Below are 11,493 nucleotides of genomic sequence, written 5' to 3' on the forward strand. Positions count from 1 at the left end.
CAGTTTAAAACACTGCTGGATGAAGTTGTAAATAACTATCCTGGTCTGCTTTTGCACAGCAATGTGCGTTGGTTGTCAAGAGGGAAGGTGCTTAGCCGTTTTGCGGCTTGCCTGAACGAAATCCGGACTTTCCTTGAAATGAAAGGCGTCGGGCATCCTGAGCTAGCCGACACCGAGTGGCTCCTCAAGTTTTACTATCTCGTAGATCTGACTGAACATCTGAACCAGCTCAACGTGAAAATGCAAGGCATTGGAAATACAGTGTTATCCCTTCAACAAGCTGTATTTGCTTTTGAAAACAAGCTGGAGCTTTTCATCACGGATCTTGAAACAGGTCGTTTACTACATTTTGAAAAACTGAGCCAATTTAAAGATGCATGCACAGCAAGTGAGCCCATTCAAAACCTTGATCTCCACCAGCTAGCTGGCTGCACATCCAGTCTCCTACAGTCCTTCAAAGCACGCTTTGGAGAATTTCGTGAGCACACTCGTCTTTTTAAGTTCATCACCCATCCAAACGAGTGTTCACTGAACACAGCCGACCTGAATTACATCCCTGGTGTCTCCGTCAGAGATTTTGAAGCAGAAGTGGCTGACCTGAAGGCCTCAGACATGTGGGTGAATAAGTTCAAGTCACTGAATGAAGATTTGGAAAGAATCACACGACAGAAAGCGGAGTTGGCGAGCAAGCACATGTGGACAGAAATGAAAAAACTCCAACCCGAAGACCAGCTGATTCTCAAAACTTGGAACGCGCTTCCTGTCACATACCACACACTGCAGCGTGTGAGTATTGCTGTATTGACCATGTTTGGATCTACGTATGCATGTGAGCAGTCATTCTCACATCTTAAAAACATCAAGTCCAACCTACGATCACGTTTAACGGATGAAAGCCTCAACGCTTGCATGAAGCTTAACCTCACCAAGTACCAACCCGACTACAAAGACATCAGCAAATCCATGCAGCACCAGAAGTCGCATTAATGGTGAGTGTTATAACAACATTATTTAAAAGAATAAATTCAGAGGCTTATTATACTGACATTTAGTTGAATTCACTTTTAAAATATATTATATGGCTCTCACTGAAATACATTTCCAAATTTTTTGCTTTCATGGCTCTCTTAGTCAAAAAGGTTCCCGACCCCTGATATAGTGTGTAGTGTATAGTGCGTAGTGTAGTATATATAGTGTAGTATATATAGTTTAGTGTATAGTGTAGTGTATAGTGTAGTGTCTAGTGTAGTGTATAGTGTGGTATACATAGTGTAGTATATATAGTGTGTAGTGTATAGTGTAGTGTATAGTGTAGTATACATAGTGTAGTATATATAGTGTGTAGTGTATAGTGTAGTGTATAGTGTAGTATACATAGTGTAGTATATATAGTGTGTAGTGTAGTGTGTAGTGTAGTACACTAGTACAGCACACTGGTGGGTTAGCGAGCCAAGCAACAACATTTGCACTCTGGATACCGTGACATTTCGCCAGCAATCACAACAACCAGCTTCATCAGGCGACAGCCACATTTGTACATTGATTTATTTACACAATCTAACCCGGCTGATATCAGTTCGCCGAAAACCAACAGTGTCAAACTATGAAAGTACCGCGGCATCGCGGGAGCGGCCGATGAAACTGGCCGGGTTCGGGGAGAAATAAAAAACTGAGACGCTGACGGGGCGCACGAAGGCTCACGGCGTTGTACGCGCCTCGTGACGCCGCTTGTTGCCTCGATAAAACAATAATATAAACCGCCGGCCGGCCGGCACATGTGGAACTCCCTTCGTGCCGGACGTCGTGACGGACCGTGCCGATGTCGCCGCTCGTTGACCCCCAGCCACGCGAGGGCGAATTTAAATTCTCCCCCCCCCACCCCCCTCTCCCTGGCTCCCTGGCACCATGCCCAGTCGCCTCCCTTCCAACGGCACATGCCGGGGGAAAGCACTGGCAGGTGAGAGACCGTCACGAGTCTAAAATAAAATAATAAAAAACTGCGTCCAGTAACAGAGAGCTCTTTCGTAAAAAAAATCCCCCCCCCCCAAAAAAACAAAAGTCAAAAGCCAAACTTTGGCACTGATTGTTGGGATCACACAACAACAACAAATCTTCTTGGTTCTTTCGGTGAAGTCACGTAGAAGGGAAATAATACAATAATAAAAATAAAACATAAAATAATAAAATTCTCACGACGTCTCGGCCACAACACAAGCAGCCGAAACGTCGGGAGAATCTTATCACGTTATGTTTTATTTTTATTAATTCCCTTCTACGTGGTGACTTTACCGGAAGAACAAAGAAGATGAATCCCTGCAGTCTCCGCTACAGTCCAGATCGTCGCACGCGGGGGTTCATCCGCTCGTGAAGCCGCCCACGGCGACAATCCCCAGCGTTGCCCCGGCAACTGGAGGCACGGTAAGGTGGAGCACGGCAAGGTGGAGCACGGCAAGGTGGAGCACGGCAGGGTGGAGCACGGCAAGGTGGAGCACGGCAAGGTGGAGCACTCTCCCTCCTCGGGCACCCCCCCCCCCCCCCCGCGCCGCTTCTCAAACATCTTCCTCCCCTTCCTCGTCGTCATCTTCGTCTTTGAAAACCTGCGCGGGTCAGAATAAATAAGAGAGACGGTGACCGACTCCACCCCCCCCCGCCCCTGGGGTGGCCAGAAGTTGCTCACCGCTCACCCGCCCACCAATGGCTCCCTTTAAGAGTGTGCTCCTAATCTCAGCTCGTTACCTGTATAAAAGACACCTGGGAGCCAGAAATCTTTCTGATTGAGAGGGGGTCAAATACCTATTTCCCTCATTAAAATGCAAATCAATTTATAACATCTTTGACATGCGCTTTTCTGGATTTTTTTTGTTATTCTGTCTCTCGCTGTTCAAATAAACCTACCATTCAATTATAGACTGATCATTTCTTTATCAGTGGGCAAACGTACAAAATCAGCAGGGGATCAAATACTTTTTTCCCTCACTGTATACACTACACTACTATACACTACACTATACACTACACTATACACTACACAGAATACGGAGAGAGACACGGATGGAATGGGCCTCTGTGCGCGGGCGGTGTGCCACTCACGTAGCCAAGGTCGTCCTCCGCGTTTCTCCGCGGTGGCTTGGGGAGAGTGGGGGGTTCCTCCCTGCACGCATGTGGGTAGTGGAGGGGTGGTGGGGGGGTAGCGGGGGGGGGTGGTGAGGTAGCGGGGGGGGTGGTGGGGGGGGCACAGCGGCAGGTCGTCACACAGGTAACCCCGCAGGCACCGCCAACGTCCGCCCGACGTCCGAGAGAAGCGAGCGACTCACGTGGGGCCCCAGGGCTCGTGACGACGCTACCGCTGCCGGCGGCGGCGGCAGCAGAGCAGCAGATTGGCTGCCAGGGCGAGGGACACGGCGAGGATTGCGGCCGGAATGGCCCAGCTGGCCCAGCCCGCCGCCGCCGCCTCCGCCGCCTTCTCTGCGTGGCACAACGATCCCCCGCGTGGCGTTAGCGTGCTGCTGTAGCACGACGACAACAACCATCGTGACAACAACCACCGCAATGACAACACGCGCCAGGCTAGGTGCACTTTAAGGCTCGTGCTGCTTGCACCCAGGCGTTGCGGGTTGAGGGAGTGAGATGAAGGACAGACAGAGACAAAGTTCCCCCGTAAAAGCCCTAGCAGACTGTTGGGGCAGGTGCCGCTAGCGAGTATCAGCAACTATGAAGGCCTTGATTGTGACAAACGAGGGGATGGGTGGCCAGAACAGGGACACGCACACGGACAGGCACACACACACGCACACGGACAGATATGCATGCACACGGACACACTTGCATGCACACGGACAGACACGCACCAACACACATGGTTGCACACACACACATACTAGGACACACACGCATGCAACATTCAGAGATGCGAACAAACCTGTTTGTGTGTCGAGTTGCCTGTTCGGACCGAAAGTCGTGAGTTCAACTGGCGTGCAACAGACGGCGGTGGTGGCGTCTACATCTGTAGAACGTGAAGAACCAGTGGCATCTACATCTGTAGAACGTGAAGAACCAGTGGCATCTACATCTGTAGAACGTGAAGAACCAGTGGCATCTACATCTCCAGAAAGTGAAGAAGCAGTGGCATCTACATCTCCAGAAGGTGAAGAACCAGTGACATCTACATCTGCAAAACGAGAAGAACCAGTGACATTAACATCAACAGAATACGAAAAACCAGTGGCATGTACATCTGCAGAACGTAAAGAACCAGTGGCATCTACATCTCCAGAAGGTGAAGAACCAGTGGCATCTACATCTGCAAAACGAGAAGAACCAATGGCATCTACATCTGCAGAACGTGAAGAAACAGTGGCATCTACATCTGCAAAACGAGAAGAACCAGTGGCATCTACATCTGTAGAACGTGAAGAACCAGTGGCATCTACATCTGTAGAACGTGAAGAACCAGTGGCATCTACATCTGCAAAACGAGAAGGACAAGTGGCATCTACAGAATATGAAAAACTGGTGGCATCTACATCTACAGATTATGAAGAACGAGTTGCATCTACATCTGTAGAACATGAAGAAACAATGGGATCTACATCTGTAGAATGTGAAGAACCAGTGGCATCTACATCTGTGGAATGTGAAGAGAACGTGAAGAACCAGTGGCATCTACATCTGTAGAACATGAAGAAGCAGTGGCATCTACATCTGTAGAAGGTGAAGAACCAGTGACATCTACATCTGCAGAACGTGAAGAACCAGTGGCATCTACATCTGCAGAACGTGAAGAACCAGTGGCATCTACATCTGCAGAGCGTGAAGAACCAGTGGCATCTACATCTGCAGAAGATAACGAGCTTTTGGTCTCTGTGTGAGTCTATGGGTTTCTGTCTGAGTAGACTATGGGTGTCTGTGTGATGAGTCTATGGGTCTCTATGTGAGTAGTCTATGGGTCTCTGTGTGAGTAGTCTATGGGTGTCTGTGTGATGAGTCTATGGGTCTCTGTGTGAGTAATCTATGGGTGTCTGTGTGAGTAGTGATGAGTCTATGGGTCTCTGTGTGATGAGTCTATGGGTCTCTGTGTGAGTAGTCTATGGGTGTCTGTGTGAGTAGTCTATGGGTCTCTGTGTGATGAGTCTATGGGTGTCTGTGTGATGAGTCGATGGGTCTCTGTGTGATGAGTCTATGGGTCCCTGTGTGAGTAGTCTATGGGTGTCTGTGTGAGTAGTCTATGGGGCTCTGTGTGAGTAGTCTATGGGTCTCTGTGTGAGTAGTCTATGGGTCTCTGTGTGAGTAGTCTATGGGTCTCTGTGTGAGTAGTCTATGGGTGTCTGTGTGAGCAGTCTATGCGTCTCTGTGTGATGAGTCTATGGGTGTCTGTGCGATGAGTCGATGGGTCTCTGTGTGATGAGTCTATGGATCTCTGTGTGAGTAGTCTATGGGTCTCTGTGTGAGTAGTCTATGGGTCTCTGTGTGAGTAGTCTATGGGTCTCTGTGTGAGTAGTCTATGGGTCTCTGTGTGAGTAGTCTATGGGTGTCTGTGTGAGTAGTCTATGAGTCTCTGTGTGAGTAGTCTATGGGTCTCTGTGTGAGTAGTCTATGGGTGTCTGTGTGAGTAGTCTATGGGTCTCTGTGTGAGTAGTCTATGGGTCTCTGTGTGAGTAGTCTATGGGTGTCTGTGTGAGTAGTCTATGAGTCTCTGTGTGAGTAGTCTATGGGTCTCTGTGTGAGTAGTCTATGGGTGTCTGTGTGAGTAGTCTATGAGTCTCTGTGTGATGAGTCTATGGGTGTCTGTGTGATGAGTCGATGGGTCTCTGTGTGATGAGTCTATGGGTCTCTGTGTGAGTAGTCTATGGGTCTCTGTGTGATGAGTCTATGGGTGTCTGTGTGATGAGTCGATGGGTCTCTGTGTGATGAGTATATGGGTCTCTGTGTGAGTAGTCTATGGGTCTCTGTGTGATGAGTATATGGGTCTCTGTGTGAGTAGTCTATGGGTCTCTGTGTGAGTAGTCTATGGGTCTCTGTGTGAGTAGTCTATGGGTGTCTGTGTGAGTAGTCTATGGGTCTCTGTGTGATGAGTCTATGGGTCTCTGTGTGAGTAGTCTATGGGTCTCTGTGTGAGTAGTCTATGGGTCTCTGTGTGAGTAGTCTATGGGTGTCTGTGTGATGAGTCGATGGGTGTCTGTGTGATGAGTCTATGGGTCTCTGTGTGAGTAGTCTATGGGTCTCTGTGTGAGTAGTCTATGGGTCTCTGTGTGAGTAGTCTATGGGTGTCTGTGTGAGTAGTCTGAGTCTCTGTGTGAGTAGTCTATGGGTCTCTGTGTGAGTAGTCTATGGGTGTCTGTGTGATGAGTCGATGGGTGTCTGTGTGATGAGTCTATGGGTCTCTGTGTGAGTAGTCTATGGGTCTCTGTGTGAGTAGTCTATGGGTATCTGTGTGAGTAGTCTATGGGTGTCTGTGTGAGTAGTCTGAGTCTCTGTGTGAGTAGTCTATGGGTCTCTGTGTGAGTAGTCTATGAGTGTCTGTGTGAGTAGTCTATGGGTGTCTGTGTGATGAGTCGATGGGTCTCTGTGTGATGAGTCTATGGGCCTCTGTGTGAGTAGTCTATGGGTCTCTGTGTGAATAGTCTATGGGTCTCTGTGTGAGTAGTCTATGAGTGTCTGTGTGAGTAGTCTATGGGTGTCTGTGTGATGAGTCGATGGGTCTCTGTGTGATGAGTCTATGGGTGTCTGTGTGATGAGTCGATGGGTCTCTGTGTGATGAGTCTATGGGTCTCTGTGTGAGTAGTCTATGGGTGTCTGTGTGATGAGTCTATGGGTCTCTGTGTGGTGAGTCTATGGGTCTCTGTGTGAGTAGTCTATGGGTCTCTGTGTGATGAGTCTATGGGTCTCTGTGTGGGGCAGTGCCAATTCTCACCGATGACAGAGAGGTTGACCCTCCCCTCGAAGTTGCCGTGGGGGAAGGTGGCCACACGACAGAGGAAGAGGCCCCCGTCGCCATGACGCACGTCCAGCAGCTCCAGCGAGACGTCGCCGGGCGGCCCCCCACTGCGGAACCGCAGTCGGCCCGCGAGGGACGAGTTGGAGTACGCCGTGCCGTGCAGCGGGCTGAGCGCGGCCAAATTGGCCCCCGCCCAGACGTCGTCACGGGAGGCCTTCAGCCAGTTGGCCTGCACCACCACCACGGCCGCACCCCACAGGACGCAGCGCAGCACCGCCACCTTCTGGCCGACGACCGCCGTGACCTGGCCGTCCGTTTCAACACCCACACGAGGGGCTGGGTGGGAAGACCACACAAAGACCCACACACACAGTGCGCTAACCACTGCACCACCACTCCCCACACTCACACACACTGTGTGCTAACCACTGCACCACCACTCCCCACACACAGTGCGCTAACCACTGCACCACCACTTCCCACACACTCACACACACAGTGTGCTAACCACTGCACCACCACTCCCCACACACATACACTGCGCTAACCACTGCACAACCACTTCCCACCCACACAGTGCGCTAACCACTGCACCACCACTCCCCAAACACACACACAGTGCGCTAACCACTGCCCCACCACTCCCCCTTCACACACACAGTGCGCTAACCACTGCACCACCACTCCCCACACAATCACACAGTTCGCTAACCACTGCACCACCACTTCCCCTTCACACACAGTGCGCTAACCACTGCACCACCACTCCCCAGACACACAGTGCGCTAACCACTGCACCACCACTCCCCACACACTCACACAGTGCGCTAACCACTGCACCACCACTCACACACACTGCGCTAACCACTGCACCACCACTCCCCCTGCGCTAACCACTGCACCACCACTCCCCACACACTCACTCACACACAGTGCGCTAACCACTGCACCACCGCTCCCCCCACAATCACACAAACTGGCACCCGATTTATCGATCACCTCCGGCTCTGCTCACCGTGGCTGCTGCACGTGACGAGGTGGTGGTGGTGGAGGAGGAGAGGCAGGATGAAGGAGAAGAGTAGGCCAAGTTTGTAGAGTTTCGACATCGCCATGAACCCCACACGCAGCCACGCGTTCTCCTCACCCAAGCCATGTGCTGAGAAAATCGATTCAAGGTTAAATTAAAACTCGGATCGATTCTATGGGGATAACAAATGCGAATTGATAGTGGTCAAAAATGAAGCCGATGGCATCGATCCCTATTGGGACTGCATTGGAATTGACGTTGGTCGTGAGTGGAAAATGTAATCGAATACATTTTCGATAACATGGGAATTATAGTGATTTGTTCTAATGAAATGGATTCACATTAGGACAGGTGTCTTTTATACAGGTAACAAGCTGAGATTAGGAGCACTCCCTTTAAGAGTGTGCTCCTAATCTCAGCTCGTTAGCTGTATAAAAGACACCTGGGAGCCAGGAATCTTTCTGATTGAGAGGGGGTCAAATGCTTATTCCCTCATTAAAATGCAAATCAATTTATAACATTTTTGACATGCGTTTTTCTGGATTTTGTTGTTGTTATTCTGTCTCTCACTGTTCAAATAAACCTACCATTAAAATTAGAGACTGATCATTTCTTTGTCAGTGGGCAAACGTACAAAATCAGCAGGGGATCAAATACTTTTTTCCCTCACTGTACGTATATTACTGAGTAGCGAAACTTTGGGGCTAATGATGTGAAGTGATAGGCAACTAAGCCATTAAAATAATCATATATGTTGAACTTTCGCACCGTACGTAGCCAACTGTGCTGATCGGATGTGCGGAACAATGTGTCGCAAGGTGGTCGGGCGGTGGGACAGGAGTTATGTTTATGAAACGGTGGCATGTGTGGCTCCAATTGGTGGGTTAATACGGTAGCTGGAAAATGCCATCTTTGCTTTGCCAGCATCAGTTGTTTATGGGCCAAGTGCTTTCCTGGAACATTTGGAATGCGGAGGCAATATCTTCATCAGAGCTTCTTCCGGGAGGTAGGAATAAAGTCCACTCAGCTTTTCTGCAGTGAGCATCCAACTCACAATCCATCTCACAATCAAGGCGATGAGTTCACACCCGAGTCTGGGATGAATTTAGCCCCTCATCTCTGCAAGCACAATAAAACGAGGATCCCATTATAGATAGCGGGTTGCCTTCGAGAGGACTGACTCCCCACCATGGGGAATGGGGAGTGTTCACCGCTGACTCAACGGAGGTGAGCACCACAGCGGCAGCCGTAACAATCGGCCACGAGTTTCTACATTACCACAAAGTTCCTGATTATAAATTCATCGCTTGCAACCTGAAACTGGGAACGCGAAAAAAAAACGCCCAAAGGTAGAGGTTTTTTTTTTTTTGCGGTAGAGGCGGGGGACGACTTTTGGCCGAGATTACTTGAGACGAGGTCAACGTTAGACGACCCCCGTGTCCTTGACGACCCCACTCAGTCGACACACGGGGCCCAACTCTTCTTCGCTGTGCAGGAGAGGTCGGGGTCCACTTAGGCTATCGGCAAGACTAAAGCTTCGCCCCGGTTTGCTTACCAGGACGTCTGCCCCACGACCGGGCTGAAGGTAATGTGGGACACAAAAAAAACACAAAGGTCCCCTCGTATAGCATTAACAGACTGTTGGGGCAAGTGCTGCTAGCCAGCGTCTATGAAGGTCGGCACTGTGGCACGCGAGGGGGTGGGCAGCACCACGCCCGGTCGCCACCTTTGTCTCCCCGCAGTGGCGATGTTTACACACCTCATCAGATACTAATTTGAGTCCGAGTCGACCTCGGGGAGACCCAGGACCGGTTCAGATAATCGTCACCGGTGTTGGCCGTGAGCGGGAATCGAACTTGGGCAGCCGGGTTCGTGATGCAGTGCACTAACCGCTACACTACATGGGACACAGATGCATGCACACACACACACAAAGATACACACACACGCACACCAACACTGGGCGAAGTAATGAATACGATGAAATAGCGACGTCTTCTTTCACAGTCATTCTACTTATATGATTTGGGTTGCCATCTCTGAGGGACAAACCACTTAAACATATCGTGAGAATAATACGTTGTATGAGCTGAAAATGGGAGAAACCACGTGTTAATGCATCATCTCGTGTAGTTGTAATCTTACGTAACTGACAAAAAAACTAGACTTTTAACTTTCCCCGGGGGGAACAGTTTACTGGATTCCCAGCACAGCCACGATTATGGGAGAAAACCAGGACAAGGTGGCAACGCTATAACAACAACAATAATAATATAACCCAGACGTGGGTGTTGATGTCGTGGGGTCGCTTATGTCTGCAGCCGCACCAGTCGGCCAAATGGTCGCAACGCCGTGCGATGTAGGGAAAGGCGCCGCCGAACGCAACCCCCTCGTGGCGCACTTCAGAGGACTCAATAATCAACTTCGTTGGTCTCCGAGATAAACAGGATCAGCGCGCGCTGAATGGTTCGAGCGGCGTTGAACTTCTTCGCACGTGCGCACGTGGCGAACCACGCTCGCTGTGATCGTTCGCGCTGGCCGTCTTGTCATACGCGTAGGGGCATTTAAGCTGTCACGTCGTTCGTGCTGCTGTTGATCCGTGGGGGTGAAGGGGGAGGTGGAGGAGGGGGTTCCGTGAGGGTGCAGAAAACATAAATAGGCGGGCCCACTGCATGCGGTGTTCATTATGGACGCGCCGCGCCGGCTAAAGGACGGGAAGTCGTTTCACTCTTAGGAAGGAGGGGCATTGAGAGAGAGAGAGACGCACACGGAGCAAAGCTTAAGAAATGGAGACCTACTACCCGAAGGCGAAGGGCCTGGAAACGGGATCCGGCTCGGATGGAACATGCAGAGACGGATCTCCCGGCAGTCAGCCACCCACTCACCCACCCGCCCACTCACCCAGCCACTCACAACAACCGCCACTAATTGGCGGTGACGTCACCACGACGCTTGTGCCAGGCTCACGTGGTTAGCATTAATTAAACCATCTCCACCTTCAATTAATTACCGCTTACCACGTGACCCTGGCACAAGCGTCGTGGTGACGTCACCGCCAATTAGTGGCGGTTGTTGTGAGTGGCTGGGTGAGTGGCTGGGTGAGCGAGCAGGTGAGTGAGTGGGTGAGTGGCTGAGAGAGTGGGTGAGTGGGTGGGTGAGCGTGTGGGCGACTGGGTGAGTGGGTGAGTGGGTGGTGAGTGTGTGGGTGAGTGGGTGGTGAGTGTGTGAGCGACTGGGTGAGTGAGTGTGTAGGTGAGTGGGTGAGTGAGTGAGTGTGTGAGGTGAGTGTGTGAGCGACTGGGTGAGCGACTAGGTGAGTGTGTGGGTGGATGAGTGGGTGGGTGACTGTGTGAGTGAGCAACTGGGTGAGCAACTGGGTAAGTGAGTGGGTGTGTGAGTGTGCGTGCGACTGGGTGAGTGAGGGGGTGGGTGAGTGTGTAGATGAGTATGTGAGCGACTGGACGAGTGAGTGTATGAGTGTCTGGGTGAGTGGGTGGGTGAGCGACTGGGTGAGTGTCTGGGTGAGTGGGTG

General features: G+C 50.8%; 1 protein-coding gene across 1 annotated transcript; it reads right to left on the minus strand.

Annotated features, from left to right (window-relative positions):
• Positions 1–1,527: 1,527 nt before the first annotated feature.
• LOC142915961 (uncharacterized) lies at positions 1,528–10,859 on the minus strand. Its single transcript, XM_076061601.1, has 7 exons — positions 10,763–10,859; positions 7,950–8,090; positions 6,911–7,270; positions 3,920–4,168; positions 3,315–3,465; positions 3,091–3,151; positions 1,528–2,597 (listed from the first exon to the last, which is right to left on the minus strand). Exons 1-5 carry the CDS (start codon positions 10,806–10,808, stop codon positions 3,341–3,343), a joined length of 921 nt encoding a protein of 306 aa, XP_075917716.1. The 5' UTR covers positions 10,809–10,859; the 3' UTR covers positions 1,528–2,597; positions 3,091–3,151; positions 3,315–3,340.
• Between the last annotated feature and the right edge of the window lie 634 nt (positions 10,860–11,493).

This window comes from Petromyzon marinus, unplaced genomic scaffold (genome assembly GCF_048934315.1).
Source record: "Petromyzon marinus isolate PM22_M1 ecotype Great Lakes invasive population unplaced genomic scaffold, UKy_Petmar_22M1.pri1.0 PM_G_Scaffold_37, whole genome shotgun sequence".
Lineage (NCBI taxonomy): Eukaryota > Metazoa > Chordata > Hyperoartia > Petromyzontiformes > Petromyzontidae > Petromyzon > Petromyzon marinus.

Coding starts and splice junctions, on each gene's coding strand:
- LOC142915961 (XM_076061601.1), bottom strand. CDS start 10,808: ATGTTCCATCCGAGCCGGATCCCGTTTCCAGGCCCTTCGCCTTCGG. Junction 7,271..7,949: donor CGTCACGTGCAGCAGCCACG/GTGAGCAGAGCC, acceptor CTTCCCACCCAG/CCCCTCGTGTGGGTGTTGAA. Junction 4,169..6,910: donor GGTCAACCTCTCTGTCATCG/GTGAGAATTGGC, acceptor CTCGTTTTGCAG/ATGTAGATGTCACTGGTTCT.